Raw genomic sequence first — 26959 nt, forward strand, 5'->3', positions numbered from 1 at the left:
TACACCCGCTATGTCCTAGCGCAAAGAATCCTTCAACATCCAGAGAGCAAGTAACAAAAAAGGCTGGCAAAGAGTTAAGGAAAAGAGCGAGATCCTGACTGATTTCTCAAGTCCCAAGAGGGGGCAGAACAAACTCCTAAGAGAGGATGGGATGGGGCAAAATGGAGCAGCTCACTGGGTTTCGTAGTGATAGTGCCAGCCGCTGAAAAATCTGCAGAGACAAGGACAAGCATGTCCGCAGCAGTTACTGAATATTCAGAGACAAGGAAAAGAGAGCTGGGGATAGGGGACGCATGGGAAAAGATGGAATTTCTCTGGCCCCGTTCCCAGTCCTCTGCAAAGGAACAACTGAGGAGGACCCCTACGGGACGCCTGAAAGAGAACGGTAAAAATAACACGTTTAAAAGCGCCCCAGAGAGACTCTGCTGCCTCCGCCCATGCTCTCTTCAGCAACCTAATTGGATTGTGTCTAAAATATTCCAATTACGTGTCCCAAAAAATAACACTTGCATTACTCTTAGCATACAGAAGAAGAACTTCCTAAGTCTAGTATGTTTGCCTACATCTAAACGAGCAACGACACTGGGGCATGGTGCGCAGTAATTACTATCACACTTCCTGGGGGAAGGGAGGGACATCAAGAAGCCTCATTAACTGCTCCTTTCCTCTGGGACCCATTCAGGACATGACGGGGTGCATTCTCCCAGCTTTGTAAAATAAGTAAGAGAAACTGGACAAACATGGACATCACATTTGTCTTTGAACGTCACTGATTTTGCATCCTCCTATGCATTTTTGCCTGCCTTTGGTATATTGCTCGCTGAAAATGCACACCTCAGGCCAAGGCTGGGAGGCTTCCTGGGCGCAGCGGCAACGCGAGGAGCTTGCAGGGGCTCTTTCAATTCCAGCAGTGCTTCGTCAGCAGCTGCACAGCCAGCGCAAACAGCCAGAAAAAAGGAGAGCTCTGCCAATACAGTCCTGGCCGGCAGAAAGGCTAAAAGGTCTTTGTATAAAGAAAGCCTGTTTATATGTTTACCGGCATTACCATCGGAGTATCGCTGCTTATAGCGTAAGAGAGAGAGAGAGAGAGAGAGAAAGACAGAGACACACATACATATGTACAAAGGAAAGGCAGATTACACGAGAAGTCACTACAGGGGGAACAAAAGCATTAACACACCATGGGACCAAGCGACGAATTGTCTGGCTGCCTCTCTGCGCCGTGCTGCAATCCTCCCCCCGCAACCACTGATTCACTGGCCAAGAAGGCAGCAGCGGCGGTGTGCGCAAGGGGCTTTGCTTGGGAAAGGGTTGCGCAGCCCTCGGTCAGACCGCCCGTCTCCGCTCATCTGCTTACCGGCTAGGACAGGGCGTATGCAGCCTCACGTTCCCTTCAGCTCATCTGCAGGCTTAGCCAAAACGCTCACTTAGAAGAGTAGCTGGTCACAGCAACAGATTTGCTGAAGGTGACCATTTTGCCAGGCTGAACAAAGACTAAAACAAATGGCTAAGTTACGTTCAGGGCTGTAACGTGCATTGCCCCTTCCTGCGTTTCTCCTCCGTTGTTCCCCGTGGATGGTGCTGTTCCCTGCTGTCTGACTCCCTTCCTCTCTCTGTTTTAATGGTTGCCACCATGCAAAAGATGCGTCAGCTCAGGAGGAACAGATAACTCCGAATCTCTTTCTACTGCCCTACCTTATTTTATCTTCATTTTTTTCTTCTTTCTCTACCACTTCCTTCTCCTGCTCCGTCTCACTTTCAGCTCGCTGGCACCGTGCACTTTACCTGACTCCCCCCACGCTGGGCCTGTCCCCCCTCCCTCCTTCCAGCTGCCCCCGCTTCCTTAGTCTCTCGTTCCTCCCTCAGCTCAGTACTGCTGCTACTTCATTCTCGTTCACGGGTCTACGGCTCTCTCCTCTTCCTGCTTCACCTATAGACTAACAGGTACCCAGCCTCTGGGATCCCATCACCACCAGAAATACTGGCCTCTCCCATTTATCTGTCGTGCGCTCCCCCCCATCCACCTTTCCTAGGATTCAAAGTCCCTGAAAAGCACCGCAGCAGTGCTCAACCTGTTGTCCTCTGCGCTGTGCCACAGAGCATGCTGCAATTTTCTGGCAGGCTCTTCACATCCCAGACGGTCTGCAAACTCTGCCAGTTAATGAAGGGCTCTGTCGCTCTGGCGGGACGTATTGCTGTCCTTAACATCGACCGCCATGAGGACAGACTCACTGTCCGGAGGCTCTGATAATAGGATTTCAAGAGATGCTTTCCCTTAATCTGTCAAAAAAACATTTCATCAAATAACTGTGTGGGTAACCCAGCCCCCCTCCGATTATAACCCTGCATCTGGCATATAATGAAGAAAGCACTCAGGCGGCTGAGTCACTGTACATAAAGACATATTGCGGAAGATGCTTTGCAATACATCTAACTACTTTTACCCCTAATTATATAAATTTGACAGGTTAGTCATTACATTACTGAAAAGAATACGAAATGCATTTTAAGTGTAGAAAAACAAACCTTTGTAACTTGAGGTTCCTTGCAAGTCAAACACGATGGATTGGGTTGAACTGCTAGTTTCCGGAGAACGCTGCAGCGTATCCGTGCCGTTCTTCGGCGCTTCCTTCCAGTGAGTTGACCATGAGTTGCCAGTAAGCAAACAAAAGGCTGCCAGTCTCACATTTCACTATAAGTCAAATACATCCTGTGCTCTATCATGGGGTCCAATCCCAAGCTTTCCACATCAGCCCACTTCAGAGTGAGCTTCTGAAGATTACACTAACACGCCTCCTTTACAGCACACATCTCGCATGACATGAAAACGTTTGCCTTGACAAGAGCTACAGATCTGAGCCTCCGCTCTTAATAATTCCCATATACTCACTGAAGATGCTCTTTGCGTGTGTGCGTGTGTATAAGAAAGAACAAGAACAAGCAGGGAGCAGTGCAAGCACATCAAAAAGCAGTGGCTCTGAGGCTGGGGGGGGCTGCAGAGCACCCTGAAGGCAAGGTGTTTCCAGGAGGAGCACAGGACACCTCGCCGGTGGAGGAACGGGCTGAGGACGGAGCAGTGCTAAGCTGATAGAGATGAAAAAAAAATACACACACACACACACACATATATATATATATGTAAATGATGGAACAGCTGCTTGACCACCCTTACTTACCTCGCATCCGTAACAGCTAGCTATGCGCTATGCCAAAACACTGGCCTATTCCCTCACCCATATTTGCCTTTGACTTCAGCGGCTGCCGGCCCAGGCCCCGAGGCTGCCCTGTCCCCAGTGCCGTGCACTCTCCCACGTTCCCGTCAGGCCATCTGAAAGGAGGGCATTGATGTGCCTCAATAATGCAGCCATTACCAGTGCGATACGGAGACGGATCAATCAAAGGCAGCAGCACAGCAGCCAGAGTCAGAGGATTCCAAAATTGAGGTCAGACTCAATAACTCTTAGACAGATGCCAAGAGACACACACACACACACACATAATATATACAGGAAGGCAAATTTTAACTGTGCAAACCTAAAACTGTCACTCGCAGTGACGGACTGGACGTGTTTTGGCAACAACTGTTATTTCCTCCCCCATTTCCACCCCTTGCCTCAGCGTCAGCAGTGGCATAGGGTGCCTTTGGCCTGGTGGTCTGATGCTCACCGTCCCCTTAACACTCAGCCCTCAAATTTTACAGTGTGAGCCCTGTAAACGGGTGCCCCGTTGCTTTTCTGTGCCCTCGGAGGATATTCCCCTGCTGCAGAATACCTCTCCCTAGGGGAGGCCCATTTTGTGAATAAGTCCCAGCTCCCGGGTTAATCAGGTGCAAGAGACCTTACTCAGGCTAAACACTCAAAACACAACTGAACGCTCATCAGAAGGGATGAGGCAACGGGCAGCTGCCCAGGGAAAGGCCCTGTTTATACTAGTGCTTCACTTTGGTTGAGCTTGATGTTGCTGCTGTGGGTTCACAGACTCTGACATGAAGGCAGAGAAGCCAGAGATTTTCCTAGTTTATGGTGCTGGACTTGCACCAGGGAAAATAAAACCCCCGTAAATCCACTTGAAACCACAGTTTGGCTCAACTGTCTCGGATGACCTTGACTTCCCATGCATTTTCTCCTCTGTTGTTTGGACTCTAAGCTACTACAAACGAACCCTGTGTCACATTATTAGTAATTACGTGCATCATACTACCTTTAAAAGCCCTTTCTGATACAACACCCCACTGCAGTTACAACGTACAATTAAACACGGCAAAGACAGCTGAGGTTGGTGGCAAACGGCAAGCCTGATTTCGAGATCAAACTCTGAAGCAAACACCCAAAATGCACCTCCAAACTTCCGGCCTCATGACGCGCTAAGTACATCCAGCTAGCAAATACTCTCCGAACGCTGGCAATGCATTTCGCCTTCCCCTTCTGTCACCACACTACGCTGCTGACAAATTCCTCCTGGCGGCCCTTAAAAAGAGAAATGATTAAAAATATATCTTTAAGTATTCGAAGGTGTCTTACATTACATTCGAAGGTGTCTTACATTACATTAAAGAGCATGAATTAGATAAGGGTTTAACTAGGACGAAACTGTGCAATTCACAAGCCTTTTCACTCCCTGCCTACGTCAGCCTGGGGCTGGGGGGCACAGAGGTGCCACGTAAAAGCCGTGTGAGGCAGAAGAGGCATGCTGCCTTGCCTGCTGGACGCTCACAGAAACGAAGCCTGGTCAGGAGTTGGCCCTGCGCTGGGTTCAAGCCCTTGGTACCGTCTCCCTCCGCAGAGCGCTACACAGTGTGCCAGGACTCGGGCTGCAGCCCTGGGCTGATGTTTGTGCTAAGTTAGAGCGCAAGGGCAGGATTCAAGTTTCCAGAGAAGTCGAGTTTTGTGTGTGAAAGCACACAAACTAGGGAGCCTCCTGATGTTCAAGCACAGACTAAGATGCCACAGAATAAGCTACAGTAACTCTTCCGAGCTGCAAGTGTACGACATTGACAGCAAGTGCCCACACCAGAGATTTTGCAATCTAAGCAAACAGTGTGAAAAAAGCACAGGAGGAGAAAACGAGGCCATAAAGCGCTGACTGAACTAACCTCGCACAGCAAGAGCTCTCTTGTTCCCCAGGCAAGTGCACTTCCCCGGCCCCACTGCCTCCCCTAGACACGCTGCCCCAATTTCATAAGCGCTGCTGCCCAACCTCCTGCCTCAAGAGTGACATGAAGATACGCTCATGCAACGCCAGCCGACAGGCAGCACTAGCTTCCTGCCTCCTGCTACGCGCTGACTGCAAACTCTTCGGTTAAATGTTCAGGTCTCTCTAAGATATCGACCACTGCTCACGGCCTAAGCTTCGTGCATGCTTTCCTGTATTTCTCTTTGTAACATCCTTTCTAAAGAGGGGATATTCCTCTTTATTTTGTACAGTTATTTCCACTCCTTGATGCGTACGGGCATGGGACTTGCTCAAGACCGTGTGAAAATCTGTGGCAAAGAGGAGAAACGAACCCAGTTTTTCCAAAGCCCAAGCCAACACCTAAGAACTGCAGCATCTTACCTTTGGGATTGCTGTACAGCTGTTCAGGCTTACTTGCTGGCTAAGCACACTACAAAGTTAGGTTCCAGCAAAGAGAAGAGATCTTGCTATCATCCTCCCAAACAACCATAAAGAACGTGTTCACCCGAATGCTTACAAAGATTTCTCTTACCTTTGGCTTGCAAGTTTTTGCTAGCCACAAGAAGAGACTCTTAAAATCTAAATCTATTTGCTTTTAGCAGAGGTATTCACTTCTAGCACAAGTGCTTATTAAATCACTTCAGGGCCTGAGAGACTTAAAATTCTCCAGCTGCTGAGAAATTATGGATAGCATCTCAAAGCGCTGTCAACAGCCAACAAATATTGCTAGAAAGATCTCCTTAGCATGCATGGATGGATGCATCAAGGGCAGTAGTGTTTGTACAAGAGAAATTCCTCTTGTACTATGTATGCATCTGGGGTTTAAAGCGGGAACTCTGCACAGAAAGAATTAGCGTTTACTTCTAAAACAGGAAACTTGCTTTGACGCAATCTCGTTTTGACACAATCACACTTTTTTTCCAAACAACAAGCCAATCCCTAAAATCCGAGTGCAGTTTACAAACGGACAAAACCCCAGTGAGTATACAGTGAAACATGCCTCGGCAATGGTAAACAAGCGCTGACGCTGAATCATGGTATTCTCGGTCAGACCGAGTAACACGTTATTCTGCAAAGCGCTGGTGGGTTTCAAGAAGGTGTTGTTGTTGTGAGAAATACCAGCAGAATCTGGCCTTCACATACACAAACACACAGGAGAGAAGGGGACTCTCTGCACACAACACCTGAACGTGGTTTCCCACCTTCTCCCAGTCCTGAGTACGCCAGCACGTGCTCTTGACCCCAGTGAGGTGACCTCCTCCCACAAACCACCCTGAGCCACCAGCACATGTTTCCTGAAGTCATCTCAGAGTACGGCTCAGAAGCCTGAATTAGGATTAGAGGCTGGCCATGCAAACCCGTATAAAGATACGTCACTTGCCGTGAAGAGCTAGCGCTCTTCAGAGCTCACCTCCAGCTCGCTCCCTCGTGTCAGTGCTGCCCCGTGCCCTGCAGGATGGCTGGCAGGCCACCAAAGGAGCTCCTGCAGAAGGAGCTGCCCTGGCTCCTGTCTCAGCCAGCAAGCATTGCACCAGGGGGAAACACAATCCAGCAGTCTGCAGAGCCATGCGCTTCAAGGCCAGGCCCCAGTGAGGATGGCGAGGCTGGATGTGTTACCTGCAGTCTCCCTGTCCCCCGTCGACAGCTCCCCGTTGATGCCGTTCTCTTTGGTTTGAGAGTATGCGCCCTGCTGCTCCCGTCCGCCCAGCCCTGGCTCCTCGTCCTCACGATAGGGAAATCCATTGGCACTTCTGACCAGGCCGGCACCCGCGCCACCTTGGTCCTTAAGTTCAGGTGAGTGTGGGTGTGAAGCAGCCTCTGTGAGCTGACTCGAAGTCCAGTGCGGTGCCTTGGCTTCATCTTTTCTCTCCTCCGCCATGTTTCCTCTCCTTCACTGCTTGCCCTGTAACGACACGAGCAGGGGAGATGAGCACGGGCTTATCCCTGGCTCGCAGGCGGCAGCCTGGACCCAGCGCGCGTCCACCACCCCACGGCACGGCCAGGCAACTCCACCGGCACCTGAGACAAGGTTTAAATGCCAAAGTGCCTCTGCTTGTGTGAGTGAGCTGCTTTAAAACCGAGTGAGCTGCTTTAAAACCACAACTAATAACAATTATGGGTCAAACTCTGTATGATGCCTCTGTGCCTTGCAATTATTAGCACGAGTTTCTTGAGGGTTGCCCTTTTGTTAAACTGATTTTAACTCGTTAATTGCAGTTAAATGCAGGCCCACTTAATGAGAAGTGAGTCAAGCTTCATAATGACATCTTCCAGGGGTGATAAAAGGGAAGAAGGCAAAAATTGTTTCAGGGTAGCTGCTATTAAAAAACCGCCAGTGCAGCTGCAACAGCAGGCTGAGTCCTGAAGCAGGCCTGCAGCAAAGAGGCCGCTCGGCAAGCACAGACCAAAAAGATGATGTGTCCTCTGCGGAGCCTGCAGGCTGCTGCTAGCCCTGAGAGAAACCACGTTTGGGAACGTTCACTGGGTTCCTGCACATATGTGCTACTTGACCCTGTTTATATCCCTTCTTACTTGCTATTTTGTGAACATTCACACTCATTCCCTTTTGTCCAAAAACAGCGCGTGGGGAACAGTTGTTCTTCACACAAGCATTTGCACTCTCTTATGACTATCAGTATTTATACATAAACAAAACCAATCATTATTTGTTACTTCGCATGTCTTTTACTCCTGTTAATAAGCCAAGCCAGGAAAAGAAGCCACTGTACGAGCCACAGGCTTCGGCTATACCTCACAGAAAAGCAGAGTGGAGGCTCCTAAATATATAAGCGTAGTAAAACAATACATTGCAATCTGTATTTTGATGATAAGGTAACCTTGGCGGGGTGGGGGGGGTAATAAAGGCTTGATTTAAGCTAGCTATATCGAAGTAAAGACCAGCAGGCCATTTCTGAAAGCACGTGCCACATTTTTTGACCTGTGAGGGGGGAAAAAAAAATAAAAGAAACAAATCAAAGAACACAGTCAATCAGCTACACATCAGAGAGGCTGAGCAGTCTAGAAAAGAAGGCAAAAAACTGGAGGTCACCTATATTCTGCAGTTATTTAATAAAAACAAAAATAAAGAGCAACTATTTCCATGAAACCGGATCAGTCTGCAACAAACCTCTGAACAGGGCAAAAAGCTACATTTGTTTTTGATAATTATTCACAATTGATCATACAACCTCCTCCTGATCAGGTATTATTATTTAATAATAATGGCTTTCAGAGCTACTTTTACTTTAAACTAAAAAGTCATGGTGAATCACGAATATTAGATTTCATTCACAATAAAAACGTCACTCAAACGATTTAATTCCTCATGATGGGACTAACAGACGCACATGCTCACCTGCCCTCTACCCTCCCTGAGAAATCACAGAAGGGTTGAGGATGGATCTGGAGATCCATCTAGTCCCACCCCCCTGCTCAAGCTGCGTCACCTAGAGCACATAGCCCAGGATCGTGTCCAGACGCGTCCTGAATATCTCCAAGGATGGAGACTCCACAACCTCTCTGGGCAACCAGGTCCAACCCTCAGAGGAAAGAAGCTTTTCCTTCAGGCTGTTTTGGGAAGAGACAGCCAGCACGCTCCACGTCCCTTTGCCTTCCCCTCCTCCTTCACCCCTAAGAGGAGGCTTGTCGGTGAGGGACTCTGCCTATACAGCGAAAGCCTTAATGCAGTCACCTCAAATCAGAGCAGGAGAGCTGACGGGGGAGCTGTGGAGGAGAGAGCCCGAGCAGGGTGAAGATCATCTCCTGTCTACCACCAAGGAGACAACTCTCTGCCTCTAGGCCTGTTTCCTGCACGACACTAGAAAACACGTCCCGATCAGAGCCTTCTCCAGAACGTGAGGCCACCGGACATGTATCTCCCTCCGTACAGGACTGAGCTAACTCAAAGCTTTGCCCCACCAACCCAGTATATTTTGAACCCACCTGAGGCAGCAAGAACCTGTCCATCAGCTTCAGCAGCTAAACCCCAGTCACGCCCAAAGAGGAGCCCAGAAGCACTGCCGTGCGAGGGTGATACAAAACCCGATTAAGGGGAACGCGTTTCTGAAAATCACTTGCATGAAAGCAACGGTTATTGGCCCCCTGCAACAGTTCTGAGGTTATTATCTCCGAAGTGCCCTTTGCCGCTCGAGGCAGACGCCGCCTCCTTCCCGTTGAGCTCTTGAGGAAGGATATTCACATCCTCACAATGGACAGTGCCACACAAGTCCTCTGTGCAAGTAACAGAAGTGCTTTTCTCTTTAAAAATAAATATAGTGGGCAGGCTTCAATGAGCGCTGTGTGTATCTGGAGGCAGAATTTGGCTCAGTATTTGTAATAGATGGTTACAGAGCGAAACATGGATGAATTCATTCTTGACTCTCTTATTCATCAAGTGCTCTCACAGTTTATAACGCGAGGAGAAACACTGCGAGTGAGTCACAAGGCAGCTTTGTCCCCGGCTCTTCAGCAGCAACTGTCTGTTGTACATGCTGACTCCCGCAGGACCCCGGTTCAAACCCTGAATACACACGAGTACTCAGTACCATCAGGGCAGCTGTCTTTCACATCATTTAATTAACTTACTGTGGAATAAAATTAAGCAGGTAATTCAAATATTGACACACAAATACGGATTGCAGACAAGTATTATGGCAGTATTCGTAATAGTATTAGACACGCAAGAAGAAATTCAGAATAGTTTTGACGGTATAGGGCAACATCACTGCAAGCAAGCAAGAAGTTGTTTTCCTCTTTCCTCTGTGTTTTCTTATTCTTTGCATAAACGGCAATGAAAACATCAGACAGGAGTAGGATCCTCTCAAAACGTCACGCTTGTAATTTTTAAAATGTCTGCAAAATTGTAAAACGCAGATGTCGAAGCCACCCCAGCGACCCCAGGCTAAGCAGCTGCACAGGCGAGCGCCGTCCTGCCCTCGGTGCAGGCTGGGGCTCGGCACCGACGGCTACGTGAGGCCGGGCTACGACAACCTGCTCACCTCGAAGCTGCTTGGAGCCGCCGGCGCAGCCCCGGCGGGAGCAGGGGACGCCCCCGGCGCGCTCTGCGGACGATGCCGCTGGCGGGGCCGCAGCCCCGCAGGCTGGGGACAGGCCGCACCGAAGGCTCCCCGGAGCCCGCGCTGGCGGGCAGGCAGCGGCCGCGGCTCCGCTCCAGACACCCCGCTCGCTCCCTTTCCGGAGCCAGCGCGCTACACCCACGGCTGTCGACAGCTGCAGCAGTCAAGTGGCAGCGAAGAGACACTTCACAGACCTTAAATTCGTGTCCTTGCAACTGAGGCGGTGCACCAGGGACAGCGCTCCGGAGCTCAGTCAGACATCCTGCTTTCTAAACTAATACCTCGAGGCAGAAACGACGGCAAAAACCAACTGCCCTGTCCTTTCCAGCCGTTTGGGAGCTGCACAGAGACAGACAACGTTTAAATAACTTGGAATTAACCCAGAGAGACAAGTCTCATGGGGGACGCACAGTTCGACTTTGCAGTCACCGCCTCCTCTCACAGGCGCTGCATATATATTTCTTAACCCATATGCTCTCTTACGTGACATCTGCTCCTGCTGCCGTGGCGTGACCCAAGCCTGAGTGCTTTGAACTCAACACAACAAATTACCCACAGTAATGCGCCGCGAAAGCGTGATAGGCAAAGCCCCGGATACTGCTAACTTCACCGCCCTGCTGCGCTGCTGCCCTGCACTATGTTTTGCAAGTGCATCCTGCAGAGCAGTCTTAACATCACCCTGCCACGGCCCCCGCACGTAAGTGGCTGAATTTGCTAGCAATTTCACTTCTTAAGAGAAGAGAACTAGGTTAATATTGAAGAATTTTACAAATTTCCTTCTTTTCCGCTTCACACCGTGTTTTCCCCAGTCACGTGTCTCTGATCCCACTCACCATGAGATGAGGCTATCTGGTTTCAGCAAAGCTAATTTTGGTTAACTAAGAGAAACAGCCAGCTGGATGCACGGAGCAAGAATTGCAATTCAAATGCAGGGGAGAGAATAAAAATGAAGGTTCCTAAGAGGAGAGACAAGAGACTGCTCCTCCCAAAGAAAAAACTGCCTGGCACGACCAGATCTGGGTCAGCTTGACCAGATCCAGGACAGCTTGGGGATGGCTCCCGGGCGGCACGCTGCGGCGAACAGGCATGCCTGGTGTGAACGCAGGCGTCCCAGGTGAGCAAAACTCCCACACGGCAGAGCCTACAAGAGAACGAGGTGAGCTGGTCATAAATTTTCAAAGAGGCACCAAAAAGAAGCAGGCCTCGTGGTGCACAAGGAGCAGAGAAGAACGAAATTCAGAGGTCTTCAAAATGAGCTATACTTTAAAAAAAATTCCTTCTATAATTCATAATTTTAACAAACCAGACACACTTGTGCGTCCGGTACACCTTTGTGGGGTGCGATCTAACTCATACCGACCAATAACGCAACAAAGAAAACAAAGCTTTAATTCCTGACCATGTACCAGTAACTGTGATGATGGGTCTGAATATTAAGCATCAGGCACTGTGGGTGAAAAGGTCTCAAGGGCATTTGCCATTCAACTTCTCGACTTACTGACAATTATGCCTAGAAAAGTCAAGGAAAGTGGGTAGGTATCAAGAGGCAGGAATGAAAACAAGAGCGAGAAGACAGAAGATGGAAAATCCGGATGGACAATTTCCAATAATCTCCTGCCACCTTCAAAAAGCTCGGCCTTAGCGCTCTCATGCCGCACACAAGTACTATTGGTGGCCTGCCTCAGAAGGAATCTCCAAGTACTTAGAAAACAAGACGGCTAATTCGGGATGCAACAAACACATGAAGAGCTCTGCAGCTGAATTTTATCCTTTCATTTCACTTGCGCATGCATCTTCTCTCCAACTACTTTAATTGTATTTAGATGTGAGTGGTCTGCATCACACTGATCAAAAAGAATCACAGCAAACATATCATAAATGGGGAGAAAGTCTAATGGCGTCTGACAGGAATCATGTTAGCTTCCATCTTATTTTAAATGGTTGGTCACAGTCCATGAGACACTAGATGATTAACAAAATTTACCAGTTGATCCTAAACGCCTAAGTACCGTACTTCTAGTAATACAGTATATTATTGGATGGAATTATACATAGCAATGTGAGCCAATCTCCCTTTTAAGCCTAATACAGCACAAATAGGTTTCTCTGGCAATTTATAGCAAACATGTTATTTCCTCCTTGTCCGCTGTTGAAGTTACCAGCTTGCAGCTAAATCCCTCTACCTAGACAATGTGAAAAAGACTGTTCTCTTAAATACAACCTCGCATCTGTTAAAAATACAGCCAGTGTTCATCCACTTACACTTGTATTAAGGTTTGGGGGGTTATAAAGGCTTTGCTATTCCTACATGGCAAACAATTAGTCAAGAGCCACGCATTTTGTGCAGAAAATCTTTTAACTCAAATTTTCTTTTGACTATATCTTGGACTACAAAATGGCTGAAAAATAACGGACGGTGCCCGGACCACAGGCTAAATAAAGGAAGCTCCCTGTGGAAAGACCAAGAAAGTTTAGTGCAGTGCTTGCCAGAGCCGAAAACAAGGACCGGACCCAGTCTCCTAAGCTGTCAATTGGACCTACTGCACCGCCACTGCAGAGGGTGATCCGAGAGCCAGAGGAGCTGCTGCTCATACTCCTGCAGCCCTCTGCTCCTTCCCACACGGTTATCTGCTGGATGGCTCCAAAGGTCCAGAGCCCTCTGGGAGTTTCTGCCGCCGGGGGCGGGAAGCAGCGCGGGTCGGCGCTGTGCAGCCTCCCCGCTGGGGGTCAGAGCTTCACCATGGGCTGGGGTGACTCACCTCTCAGACCAGGCCATCCTTGTTTTACACACGGAGAGCAACACAGAGGAGAACAAACAGCAGATTTTGAAAAAGGCTAAAAGCATTCCCATCAACGGGCACGGATACCTATCTTACCTATTCCTGCTGGTGTAGGAAGAACGCTTAATTACAGTGCAGGGCATTTGCTCCACGCAACTGCTTTTCATTCACTGCAATGAAGCAAGCAGAGCCGTACTTTTAACCTGGATGTTAAGCCCAAAGGGCCTAATTTAAAATCTACTTAACTCAATGAAAAGATTTTAACGTGCACCAGACCAGGCCAAAACCGAGTGTACTCTTCATCCAGCCAAGTATAAAAAACTAAAATCAGCTAAGCAAAACTCAAACTCTACGGGAAGTCCTCCTCCCAAAGTATAGAATTCAAGTGGCGATAGAGAAGTCACTTATGAAACGTCCCCCCCAGTTTAGAAGTAGCTTCAAATCTAGAAACTATCCTCCAACCAGCTTTATAATAGGGGAATTGCTCTAAGAATTACTCTGTTGACCTACCAGAGCTTTGCCAGTCCCACGAGACAAAGACGCTAAAACCACCATTTAAATCAAAACATGAGATAAAGAAGCCAACACGTTGGGGATAAAGGGTCCATAAAAGATGCAAGGACCATCCAAACTGAGAACGGTCCTGAAAACAGGCACAATATATGGCAGAGGTTTTTTAAAAAGAGGAAACCTTCAGGGATGTAGAACAATACAACCTCCAACGCTGGTCTGATTATTTAGCAGCTAGATTGACAGAAGCGTAGCTCGCATGTTTTAACAGTAACAAGCGGCATAAGACAACCGATGCACGGTAGTCTATGGGCCGAACGTAATTTGGGGTGGATCACGGAAGGAAACGCTTTAACTTAGAGGAACGAGAACTTCTGTTCAAGGCCTCGCTGCTCCATACCGCAAGCATACCTTGCGTGGCCGTGCAGCGCAGCCCTTTGGTGCCCATGAGGGCCTAGGTGCAGCACCACTATGTTTCCCTGTGAAACGAGTTATTCAGAAGCATAAAGCTAGGCTCCGGGACTCCAGCATGCATCACTACAACAGACTGGCAGCACCCAGGCCAAAGCTAACGCAACTGCATGAGCTTCGTCCTGCTCCATCTTTTTACAGCTCTGGGAACAAACAGAACAAAGAGAAATTTAAAAAGGGTCTTTTGCCCAGTGTAGAAGGAACATATCTATGAGATACTGCGCTCTTGCTCCTTCCTGGGAGCAGAACACAGACTAGCTTGCATTTGCACTGGTGACAAATAGGTCCACCCTGACGCAGGAGTTTAGGAACAACTAATATATGAGAATGAGTCTTTCAGCTGCTGCTCCCAGCTGACAGAGCTCTTCCTTCCTGGAGAACTTACTAATTTCTCCTGGCACCTGGAAAGCAGAGCACTACTGAACTGACCTGCTGCAGGACGCACTGCCGCCCCGACACATTCCTTAGCGGGAGCCAAAAAAAATCTCTGCACACCCATTCCCACTCCAACACCACTCCTTTTTGACAGTTTCTATCCACAATGCTGTATTTTTTACCCAATATACCATTCAACAACTGCACTCACACACAGAGCTATCACTAATCATCACCTCTTACTGCAGGAGAGAGGAAAGGCATTTTAGCCGGTGAAGGAGACAGTAGCCATAACAACAGCACCATGACAACCATACCTGACATCTGCGACATGAAACAAGGCAAAATTTATTACCAGTAAATCCAGTCCGTGCTAAGGACGGCAACAGCATTAAACAAGTAACCTCAGACTACAAAGGTGCTAACACCAAGGAACAGAAGTCTCTCCTGCTCAAAACACACGCGATCCTTCAGCAATTTTAAGCAGCCTATTAAGACGAGGCAAGGTGACAGCCTTGTCTTCTGAGCAGTAACAGAGGTGGCCATCACTGCTCCATCCTACCTGAGCTCTCCTTTCTCTCGTGCCTTGGGGAGCGGGAGCCACGGATGCGCTGCAGGAGAGGCGCTGGGAAGCCGCGAGCGTTTCCTAGCAGCCAGAAACCTCCCAGATTTCTCAGTGGAGTCTTTCGTTTCCAGGAGACCGGGTGAAACCAGCTCTGAATAAGGAAGAGAACAATCTCAAGGGAGTACCTCAGGGTCAGACACGCGGCATCACTTTCTCCGCTGAGCACAACTTCAAATGGGCATCCTGAGCCTTCTTCATGCACTAGGGAAAATAAATTGCCATTGGCAGGCTTGTTCGAAACACGCGGCTCCGCACCTCCGACAGCCAGCGACAACTGCTCCTGGGAAGGCCCTGACTTACGGCCTCGGGCAGCAAAAAAGGTCCAAGTAACAGTGGCTACGTTGGCTTTTCCACCCTCAATACAGGAGGTACCGAGAGCAGAAGAAACGTCGCAAACAAACACCGCCAGCTAGAAGTGCTGTGTGCAAGCAACACATACTCATTTGGAGTGTGATCTGAAAGGACAAACAGTCCCAGACAAACTCTTATTATGTGACCTTTGAGATCATTTTCAGAGGAATTCTGCCAACCGCTTTGCTACACAAGATTGCTTGGGGAGGAAACGCTGAAGTGAAGTTTAACCAGCCTTTGAGCAGGTTCTCTCTCCTAACCTCCTTGGTTTCAATAGCCAGGGAACAGTCTCACTGAAAACTAAAACTTTCTGCAGGGTACGCTTCGGCTCTTCCACAATATGAATAAACACAGATTTTCAACTGTATATTCAAGTCTCACTGAAATAAACACTTGTCTCAATGATTTAGACCTTATTTGCGTTTTCATAGTGCGCATTTCACTACCAAAGTAAATACAGGATTTCCCCCCACTTATTACAAACACATTTTCAAAAAGCTAGGAAGAACAGAGGAAACCTTTTATTTAAGGAGATGGTTTTTAAGGGAAAAGCAGCATCCAGGAAGCATATCTCCAATAAGAAAGCTTTCTATTTTTTGCACGTTTCCCTCTTACCCCTGCGGTCCCCTCAATCCTTGGCAAGACGAAGGTTGAAATCCACAACAACAACACAGCTGAGCTGGAGGAGAAAGTCTTCATTGGCAAAAAAAAAGTATATAGCTTGATATATGCACTACATACGTCAAAAGAGAAATAAGCGTGGAAAAGAAATCTCTACTCTGGAAGAACAAGTGTCTTATTTCAAGGAAGCTCCCACCCTGTTTTGGGAGAGACCCTAACTACTTATTACAGTTCCCTATGACTCAAGTCCAGCTTCCTGAACAAGTCAAGCTGTTTAAGGCAGGCCTGACGGCCCAGGGAAGTCCGTAACACCATGGTGAATGACAGCTCAAATTAGGTAATGAGGAATTCAATTAAGTATGCTAATATGTTTCTTGCGTATTCTCCATGCAGGACAGGTCTATGTGCTTGCTAACTACATAGAGCCATGCTGAATGCAGACACGGCAAACTGGACCACTTAGCAGAGAGGTGCTACACGCTTGGCTGCTAAGCGAAAACCCACATAACCAGAACCTCACTTATCCAGAACAGGCATGTTAACAGCACTGGGGGCTCTTTTTCTTCTTCACAAACATGAATTGATTTTATATCCCCTATTTCTTTCAGTTTCACCAAGATGTCATTAAACATGACACGTTTTCACATGCTCTAAACTTTACTCAGTGAGTTTTTGATTTTTTTTTAAATACTGCCAATACTGCCTCTACAAACATGTCTGCAGTTTGGATTTTTCAGAGGTCTTGCCTTGTGAATGAATTCCACAAGTGCTATCAGAAAACTTTGGAAATACCCAGATACTGTCTTCGGGAGACCTACCAAGATGAGCTTCTACGAACAGGAAAGAGGAAACATATATGCGCCTTAGGCTGATTTCAGGCTGCTTCTTCCACGTAAATACATGCAGTAAAAATAGCCCACAGCAAAATTCTGGAATGCAGCTTTTGCACCCTGTTTTGGCCGCACACCCCAGAACAAGGAGTAGTTCAGTAACTTCAGGGGAGGCTATCCTGACCCAGCCACCATCCAAGCTTATTTCTGTCCTTTTGTACGTTGAGGTAGAGGGACACACTCAATTATTCCACTAAGCAATACAGGGATACAGGGAAACGAAGTATGGAAGTGACAACAGGAAAGGATTTTCGAGGCCCTGCGCTGCTCCAACGCGTTTGGGCAAAAACTCTTGCTCATGTGAAAAAAGGTTTTCTCCCCAGGTCAAGGGCAACAGATTACTCTTTTGCTGAGAGCGCTTTTAGCTTTGCTTCGCTATACCAGACACACCAGGCAATCACGCCAGGGACGCCGTGGAAGCGGCAACATCTTCTTGTCTAACAGACACGTTGTTTATTCATGCGGAAAAAGAGCATCAGGCAGAAGAAAGCTTGTTCTGAGGTCCCTCCATCCAGATTCACTTAAGCATCTTCGATTCTCCGTTTTATGGTCAGAAACCCTGAGAGGCAAGGGCCCAGTAACCCATTACAGCTAACAGAAGCCAATGCTTTTAACTGCGGCACAAAACATCTAACTGCAAACAAATAAATACAAATAACAGGACAAAGGGTTGGAAAATTGGAGGCGAAAGAGGTTATTTGCAAAGTCTGCTTGCTTCTATATTTACAGCAAACTTGGCACGGGTGAGCTAGTGCTGGAATTTTCTTTTCTGGGGAATCTCTGAGCAGACACTGCTGTGCTATGAAATCTTGGTCCTACTAAAGCAGTTGGATTACTTAATTCCTTCATATTGTTTCCTAAGTTACACACAAAGGACTTTCTATTATCTATATATACAATTGTGTTTGCATGCCTTCAACATACACTGTCCAGGCACAAAGACACCCGCTCCTATGACTCGTTCGTGTACACGGAGGGGGAAAAAAAAAAAAGCTCTCTCCTTACCTGGAAATGAGAACACCTAGAAATCTTTTGTGCTCACAAAAGCTCTAGACAGTGTAATCACAACATTTGGGATGTAATTCTGTCATGAGATAGCTTTTCCCCGCCAAAGCTTTGCTCACCCAGATCTACTGCCTACCAAAGAAGAGAAATAAAGCACAACTCCTCCAGCGTGCTTGAGCACAGAGGGAAGGAGGGCAGGGAGGACACAGTGCTGTCGACAGGGAAGGAACCTGAAATCACAGCAGTCGCTTGAGCAGCCCTCGCGTTCAGCTGAGGTTTTGCCTTTGTAAGGACTTACGGTTCAGACCTTGGGATGTGCACTGCCACAGAAACAGGAGTTCATGTGCCTCCTGCTTGTGTTTTAACTTTGGTAATTTTCAACTTTAATTACTTTTTTTTTTTTTAAGTTAAGAAAATTAAGGTATCTAAAGTCTGAGGAGGAATAAACTCACTGAGTTATACAGCCTTTCTGAAATCTTCATTGTAGGGCTTGCTATCATAGCAAAGGCTCATTTCAGAGACTCATTTCCTCTCCAAGCTCCCACGGGCATATGCAACTATCTGATCTTTCCTACAAGTTGGGTTTAACCTTGTCCTGCTGCCACCTTTTCTCTCCCAACCCAGCGCCGAGGGGCTGACATGTACAGAAGTCAGTGGCGTTCCCCGGGGACAAGAGAAGGAATGAATGGGTTTGGTGGGAGGGAAGGAACAAGTCCAGGGCTGGGGAGTAGGGAAGGCTAAGAAAGCTGCATTGGATGAAGTGGTGCATGTCAAGAATGATAGGATATGACTGATGAACAAATTCAGTAACTGAGGAAAAAGTCTGGAAAAAGCAAACCCATGGGGCTGAATGCGTGCTATTTTAATATAGAGAGACAGCCAAGGGGAAGGAGAGGACCAAGGATTTGCCATCGCCAATCAAACCATGCAGTCTAGGCTCGTGCTGCAAGCAGTGGCCAGCATAACCTGCTCCACGTGAAGAGGCAAGCAGCTCCACAGAGCTTCAGTCACACGATCAGCCTGTTCTCAAAGCCTAAGCCTCCAGCTGCTGATACGGACCCGCTGATTTCCATCAGAGCTCGGTACCTACACCGAGGTCTACGAGGACCGAGATCACCATGTTCTTTGCAACACAGGTAGGACATGCAGAAAACATCCTCAAAGTTTCCTTCTGGACAAGGGCATAACCTATCTGTGAGGCAGCTCCTCCACAGACTGAGGTTACAGACTCCCATTTAAAGAGCAACAGGATGCAAGAAGCATAATGGGATATCTGACACGCCTATCACCGATGGACACAGAAAACCCATGCATGCACTTAAGCATTTGGGTGCTTCAGATGTCCTCAGGAGACACTTGTGATGTAATGTACAATGGTTCACACCACTCTTGAGTTCCTCTGCGTCTTTTCTTTTGCAAAGTCTTGTAGCAGCATTAACACCGGTGTTGGTTTACGATGCCTGAAAGCATTAAGTATTAATCACAAATGAAATACAGCAGACCTGGAAAAGGTACAGAGAACACCACAAGGATCACCAAAGATCTGGAGCAGCTTCTGTGCAATGAATGACTACAAAGGCTGTAACTCTTCATTTGGGGAAAGAGGCGAATGGGATAGAGGTCTACAAAAACATGTGCAGCGATGGAGAAGATGAGAGGGGAAAACAGATAATCATCCTCTCCACAGACAGCTACAGTGTATTAAACAAAACTAGCTGGTAGCAGGCTCCAAACAACTCAATGGAGGAGATTCTTCCCATACCAGGAAATTAAGCTGCGGCAGGAGGTTATGTATGATAAAATTTTACAAAGCTTCAAAAGGCAAGCGGATAAATTTTTCTTCCATTAATTTGTCCATGATTTCTCAATACAAGAGAGTTTTCTGGGAAAGGACTCTTTTTATCACATAAATAACAACTAGATCTACCTTGGCGTAGAGCCTTTACTTGCTAATACAATATTAATATTACATAATTGTGTGGTTTCCCGTCAATTATTTTTAAAGGGGTCCCTTCCCCATTAAGCATGGTGGAACGTCACAGACGCCTGCTGAGCGTCACAACATTTAAGAACGCTGCTTGCTAAATTCCCACAAACTATAAACGAAAATACATTTTATGATATAGACTGGATTATACTGTAAATGAAAAGCACTTATTACACTGCTAGGCTCCGGCAAATCAACAGCTTTGCTGGTCTCCTAAGTTTCTAAGTGGAATATCACATTACACTCCAGACACGTGTTCCTTCATATCTCCCTGCTGATGCAGCAAAACCGAGCTCTGCAGACTGCGTCCTGCTGCTTGCATCCTGGCTGGCTCCCCGCATGGAGAGGGAGAGTGCTCGTTTTCAACCTGTTCCGCAGACTCAATGCGCTCTCCTCAAACTAAAAATTACAGACAGCGCACAATGACACCGAGATAATGATTTTGTTGGGCGCAGAAACAGAACAATCAGCTGAGAGAAACGTTTGGGGGTAGGGGCGACAGCGAGGAGGAAGAGCACATGAGCAGATAGGAAGACAGATGGCCCTTCCAGAAGGACCTGGTTTTGCATCCAGAGCTGCCACTTATAAGAGGTCTCATGAGATGCTAAATGTGAATGTTTTATAGATGAGATGCTTGAAGCGGCAACAGCGTTAAGCAAAGTCTTGTACGTTTTCTTCTTCATTTAGGGCAAACAGTCTGAAACACATGCCCCACCACTGACCTCAACTCTGACCCAGAGGGACTGTCTCTGGTTTAAAAGATGATTCATTCACTCTGCTAGAAGGGCTGAATGAATAGGCAGTATTCAGACTGCAGAGCACTTATCACTTGGGATTCCCTCAAAATTTAGGTCTGACATGACTGGGTCAGTAACCATGCACTTTTGTTCCTACCTCCCTGAACAGAAATGTCTCTTTGCATCCTTCAGCATCCTTCAGTGCTTCCCACAAATCAGGTCGATTTTTATGGCTTGCTAATTATTACTGCTAGACTTCTGCTGGGCTTCAGGATGAAAAGAAGAGCTTTTCTGAAAGCTCAGGGCACAAAACTTACAGAATAAATCACTGTCTATCTGGCGGCAACAAAATCCAGCCATGGCAGCCACTTAAATATACACATCTGTACAGCGCTGAACTTTATTTCTTTAGGAATGGAAAGTTTTGTTCTACTTTTGGTGACAGAGAACATTAAAGATGACCAAAAATGTGGGAAAAAAAAGCAACTGTCACAAATGGGATTTTGTCTAGAGTGTGTCAACATATATCATACATACAAAACTATCTGAAAGGATATTAAGGTTGCAAGATTACACCTCAAGAGTCTGGATACGGAAGAAATCAGAGATGACTGCATAGCCGTAACTGGGTGCCCTTGCGCATACGTACTCGGCTCCTGCCTAGTTTAATAAGCACATATCATTCTTCCCTTTCCTACTGCCTAGATTAGCCCAGTCTCCACTGCTTCAGCTTCTCGCCCCAGTCTCAGGCTGTGGGTTCCAGTCCCCTCATGCAGCTCTGCAGTCCAAGCTACAGTTTCCACCACTACAGACTCTGAGGGTTTCCTCCTCATACCCAGGTCCAGTTTCAGATCCAGGCCAGCATCTTCCTCATTCCCACTCCCGCACTAACTCCCAGTTTTCCTTCTTGGACTTCTCATCCAGTCCCTTCCCCGCAACTCGCCTCCATCTCACTGCTAAGCCATTCCCTCCTTTCCCATGTACTCCTCATCAGAGCTGCCTCTTCTGCTCTCGAATCCCTGCTTCCTTCCACAAGGTCTTAGCCAGGTTTTCTAGCCTTGGTCACCTCTGCATCTGAAATTGGGGACTTTCGCCTCTCCTAGAAGATTATAAGCGAAGGAGAGGTAGATTCTTCTCTCTCGCAGTGATATCATCAGTGATAAGATATGATATGACACAAGCAGGGCTGGCAAGGCTGAGGGAGGCTAGAATCAGTAGAGATCCAAGCAAGTCTCTCCTGACCTTCAGCAAACTTTGCAAAGATACAAAATGCCATGACAACACAAGAGGAACTGAAGAACTTCACAGAAAAGATCCTGAGTTAAAATAGCCAAGATGGGCTCCTCGGCGGGGCCTGGTAGGCAGCCGTGCTCTTGGACAGGGCTGAGCAGCTCGGCCTGAAGTACGTATGCATATAAAAGAGTGTCAGACGAGCCCATCTCCCAGAGCAAAAACTGCAGTCTAAATCGCAACAGTCTGGCAAAGTGACAGTGGAAACAGCATCTTATAAAGTAGCAAGCCTTGACTGGCAGCCTCACCTCTAACACCATGACAAGCAAATGGTCCATATGGGAACAGATGAAGACGTTATGCTCAGGGAAGCACTAGCAGGAAAGGTCACTGCACCTCAGTGACGACCGGCAGCGCGCTGGCTGCCGTGCTGCAGGCCAGAGCCCAACGGTTGGATTTGAAGCAGAGGGCATAAACAGGTCTGGAGAGACTTTCTCTGCCATGTAGCTGAAAGACAATTCAAGCTCCTTGAAAATCAATATAAATACCTGTTCATTTTTCCTGCTCTAAGCCTTGAACCTGATCAGTAACCCAGAAAGGCATAGAGCCCTTCTTTGCGCCCCCTGAAGAAGAATATATGTTCAAACAGGGGAAACCGTAAAAGCCTCCAGCAAAGGCATCTCAAAGGCTTGTCTATACCTTCTTCAGTAACTCAGAGCTACTCACCATTCACGTTCTTGCTGGGTCTCCACACTTGCAGTCAGGACTCACAAGCCCCATGCTTGAACCTCCGACAGTCCTGGCCAGCTGCCAGGCAGCTGCTGGTCCCTGCGCTGAGCTCTGTCCTGGCCAGGACCTAGGCTGTGCCCATAAAGACGTGGTGAGGTCCTTGGCAGCCCCGAGGGACAGTGCTATGCAGGGAGACAGATCTCATGCAGCACAACAGGGCACCTTTGTTTTGAAGTACAGCAATGCCTCTCTGCCTCCAAAGAGCTTCTGAAGTGAGAACACCCACTACTTACATTTAGACTTAGACCACGTGGTACAAAAGAGCCTCCAAATTAAATGCCGAGCACCCTTTCAAAACCGCTGAGAAGGAACTCATGAGGACATGCGCCAAGATGCACGTAACTGCAGAGCAGCACCTAAGCATAACTGGATAAACCGAGACCAGAGAGTATTTCTTTGATCTCATTTTTCTCTTGTCTCCTCTCAGGGCACAAGGGAAAAAACAGGCCGTGACGTGTGGCCCAAATCTAGCCCCACACTCAATCTTCTGAAAAATCCCTATGACCAATGCAAGGGAAGATTGCTCACTGAAGAAAATGCTGGTTCAGGCATCAAGACTTCCTGCTCAATTTATGGATCATGAAAGACTACTCTTACCCATACCTGTTTTCTGCACTGCAGCAGGCTGAGCTGAGAGTTGGGAGACTTTTTCCAGGAGTAAGGTATTGAGATATTTTCCAGCATTGCTGGGTTTGCCCCAGATGCACTGTCAGGTACAGAGAAGTGATGAAAAGCACTTTTTGACACAATACATATACATTATTAAAAAGGAGGACTCTTTTGCTGTCCTTATACCTGTTTTCAGTTTGAAGCAATTTACATGCTAGAGGCTGCAGCACCAACTAGAAGAAAGAATAAAACCCTAAAGCTCCTTTTTCTGAAGCAGTGCTCAGATCAAACCCTACTGTGCGCACGCCAATCCACAGAGGTTTCCCATTTGGATTTTCTCCGCTGCTTTGTGAGTGTTCTCTGGGAATATTAAAAAAGTCAGGAGATTTTTCTGGAAGCATTTTTTTTCACTTGTCCTTCTAAAAGGCACCTTACTTGATACAGCTGGATTTGGTAGGGGAGGGTACTCCACAACTGCAGTCCTCATCATATTTGAAGTTTCTTTAAAATTCTAAGCGTTTTAAAGAGGCTTTATTTGGTGAAAAGGGAAATGCTAATGTCAGACTAATAAAGAGTACAGCATCCACATTGTTATATTTGACATAAGGTATATGATCAATTGCAAAAATTACCATTTAAAAGATAGAGTTGATACTTCAAACATCAACCATCCAAATGATATGCTCCTTTGAAGAATACACTGTACTTCACTTTGCTGTACTGCTTCCACGGAGTATTGCTCACAGCCATTTGCAGTTCTGAAACAAGGGCAATATTCGTTTTCTCTTCCACAGTAAAAAAATGACTATCCAGACCTTTTTTTTTTTTTAAATAGAAGACCTATTCTGGACAATAGCAAGTGCAGGCAGAAGTGACAGGAAGTTGCAGCATAATCAATTCTCTCCAAATAGCTAATGTCTCACTGCTGTCTTTGCTTTCTTCCAAAAGCTCTACCCCTTCACCTATTCAGAATCCAAGGAAGATTCCCAAAAGCACCTAGGAGATTTATGAACACTGCCCAATGCTCTTCTAAGGCCCTTATCATGCCAGAACAGCCTTTGGCAGCAAGCAAGGAGCAGAAGGCAAAGTGCAGGAGCAGCTCTTGCTAGGGAGGACCGGCGCCGTATTCACAATCCTCTGCTCAAATTCCCAGGCCAGTTCTCAGTCAGGGGTACGGAAAAGGGTCAGGGAAAATATTCTGATGAACTGGCATTAAGACACTTTTCACTCCAGGTCTTCTTAAAAACCACATAAATAAAGCATTATAACTGAGTCTCTAATATTTATTTTCCATTTTAGCAATTGCCGAACAAGGGAGTTACAAGATTATAAGAGCGAGAGGCAGCGGCCAAAGGCCCGATGATGTGGGCAATACTAGAAAATACCTTAAGGTCCCTGGGCTGGGTAGTCACATCATTGTGAAGTGTTTATGCAAGGCCAAATTACACAGGAAAGGGCAAAACCGAGCTTTCATACATTAAAACAAGCAACTAGTCCCTTTGCAGCATCAAGTGTAAACAGCCTACGTGATCCTGAGGAAGAGGAAGAGTTTGGCCTCGCTGCACAGCAGACAAGTGATCGTGCAGGGCAGGGAGATGCCCAGTACTTTCTTCCACATAGCTGAGATATTTCTGTCCTTTACCAAACCCTTATTACTGCCTGCTGTCTTACCGGCAATCCCGATACCTCTGTAAATCCTACTTTCAACACTTTTCTGAAGGTGTGAGCTTGGTCTTACTGTCAAGGTCAGATATGTCTATACTGTGAGATACCGAATGCGCATTAACCATCCCGAAATAAAGCTCTCAAGACAAGGTTGCAGGTTTTTTGCAGGTAAAGTTAAGCAAGGACACTTGAGGATTAAGTAGCAACCTTTAGTAGGTAAGATGTGAAAACAAAATTCCAGTAATTTTTTTTTTTTTTTTTTTTACTACAAGTAGTTCACAGCAGGAAATAGCCAGTACATTTTCTCATTATAAAATAACATTGTTGTCAGCAGCAAAGGGTGAGCTGTATCTTACATTTTCTGACACCCCCCCAGAGGATTACTGACTTGCATTCCCTTATTCACTGCATATTTTCAGGACTGAAAGGATGTTGTAGAAGAAATTCCTTACGCGAGAAGGCATCAAATGCAATTGAATACATTTGCCTGAGACCTGGGAAAGAAGCAGACAACCCAGAAATCAAATAGGATTGCCTAAGTTTCATGAGTTACCATGTTTGAACCATGTGATGCTTTTGAAACCAATTCATTAACAGAAAGTGAAGCACTCAATTTGGATACTCCCTGATATCATTTTAACCCCCTCCTGCTGCTCTCCTGTCCATCTGTTTGTACATATCGAAATAAATGATGACGGCATACAGACTACTCCAGTTTCTCATGCATTTACATGTGTGTTTTGATAAGGGCTCCCATTGCCAGAGGTGAATCAAAAGACCTATCAATAAACCTGCCTCTCCCAGGAATTACAAACGTGACATACTATGATGCCAGAACACAACTAAAAGAAAGATGAGAAACATAAGGAGCACATTACAGATTCTTTTAATTGCACCTTCTTCACAGAAAAGAATGCAATAAAACCCAAAGATGATCAAGATTTTCCGCATTCAGCAGCACTTCACTCCATTTTCCTTTCCTTGTCATCTCTGCACCAGAAACACTGAAATAACCAACATCACTGCAGTCGTAATGACTTAACACCCACCTCAAGCACATATAGAAAAAGACTAATTTTGTAGGCTTCAGTGCTTTTAAATTATGTTTGTTACCATGAGAACTCGATTAAAATGCCACCCACAAGCTTGCAGAAGGGGGGGGGGGGAGGACGACAAAAACAACAACAACAACAAAATCTACTTTTAATCAGGGGTAGTACACTTGCTGCAATGCAGCATTTTCATAAGCACCACAACCTTCTGCAGTAAGAGGCAGCAGAGATGCCCAGACTGATATAATTTTGCTGAATACCTTCCTTTAGAGAAGCTGACAGTATGGTTGTCATCCAGCACTATTATACAATATCCTATCCAAGGAGGATAAAGCACGCAATACATGTTCTGTTCTCATACATGTTCTGTTCTGTGTTAAAAGGCTTGATCTGAAAACCAGAAACTTATTTGCATGTGCAAGGTGGGGGCAACTCTGACAGCCACTTGGAACAAAGACGTATTTTTGGTGAGAACAGAGATATATCAAAGCTTTGAAACACTCCAGTTTCTTCTCCATTTGCCAGTTTGTACTGATTTTTATGCATGTATCTGTATTTCTGGAAATCTAAATAATAGCACTGTATCTGCTAAGAAATAATCCTTTGGGATTTTTTTTACTTACCCTTGCATCACCTTTGGATTACTGGATACAGATACCCCATTACTGTGGTTTGACTAGGAAGCTGAGTTTGGAGAACAGGTACCCCAAGACTGCAGCCACCCCAAAGTAGATAATTAGCACTGACTGAATCAAGAGCCAGAGATGAGCTACATAAAGTAGCTTGTGTAGCCGTGCCTGTTTTAAATGCATGAGCTGATGTGGAATATAAGAGCGGCATGCAGGCAGCGGTGGGCTAGGAAGGGGGAAGACTTTCACACCTCAGGCGACAGTAACCAGCTAGCCACTTACTCAAGGAGTCATCTCACACATCTCTTCAAAAAGACATTTACTTGTCCATGGGAGAGAGGCCACCTCTGGTCTAATTAAGAGAGTGGCCAGACTGGCTCCCATTT

The 26959-nt window shown here is 46.7% G+C and overlaps 1 protein-coding gene across 29 annotated transcripts in view; it reads right to left on the minus strand.

Moving 5' to 3' along the window:
- MAP2 (microtubule associated protein 2) overlaps nt 1-26959 on the minus strand; it is a 227150-nt gene that overhangs the window by 68210 nt on the left and 131981 nt on the right. For 26 of the 29 annotated variants that reach the window (XM_068947953.1, XM_068947941.1, XM_068947942.1 and 23 more), the window contains one exon: nt 6790-7075. In XM_068947953.1, the coding sequence (XP_068804054.1) occupies nt 6790-7051 (262 nt within the window). In that variant the 5' untranslated portion in view covers nt 7052-7075. Of the gene's footprint in view, nt 1-6789; nt 7076-9114; nt 9177-14945; nt 15461-22555; nt 22806-26959 lie in introns of those variants that run through there. The other 3 variants (XM_009688655.2, XM_009688649.2, XM_068947944.1) reach the window with 3 other exon arrangements.

Source organism: Struthio camelus, chromosome 6, assembly GCF_040807025.1.
Source record: "Struthio camelus isolate bStrCam1 chromosome 6, bStrCam1.hap1, whole genome shotgun sequence".
NCBI lineage: Eukaryota > Metazoa > Chordata > Aves > Struthioniformes > Struthionidae > Struthio > Struthio camelus.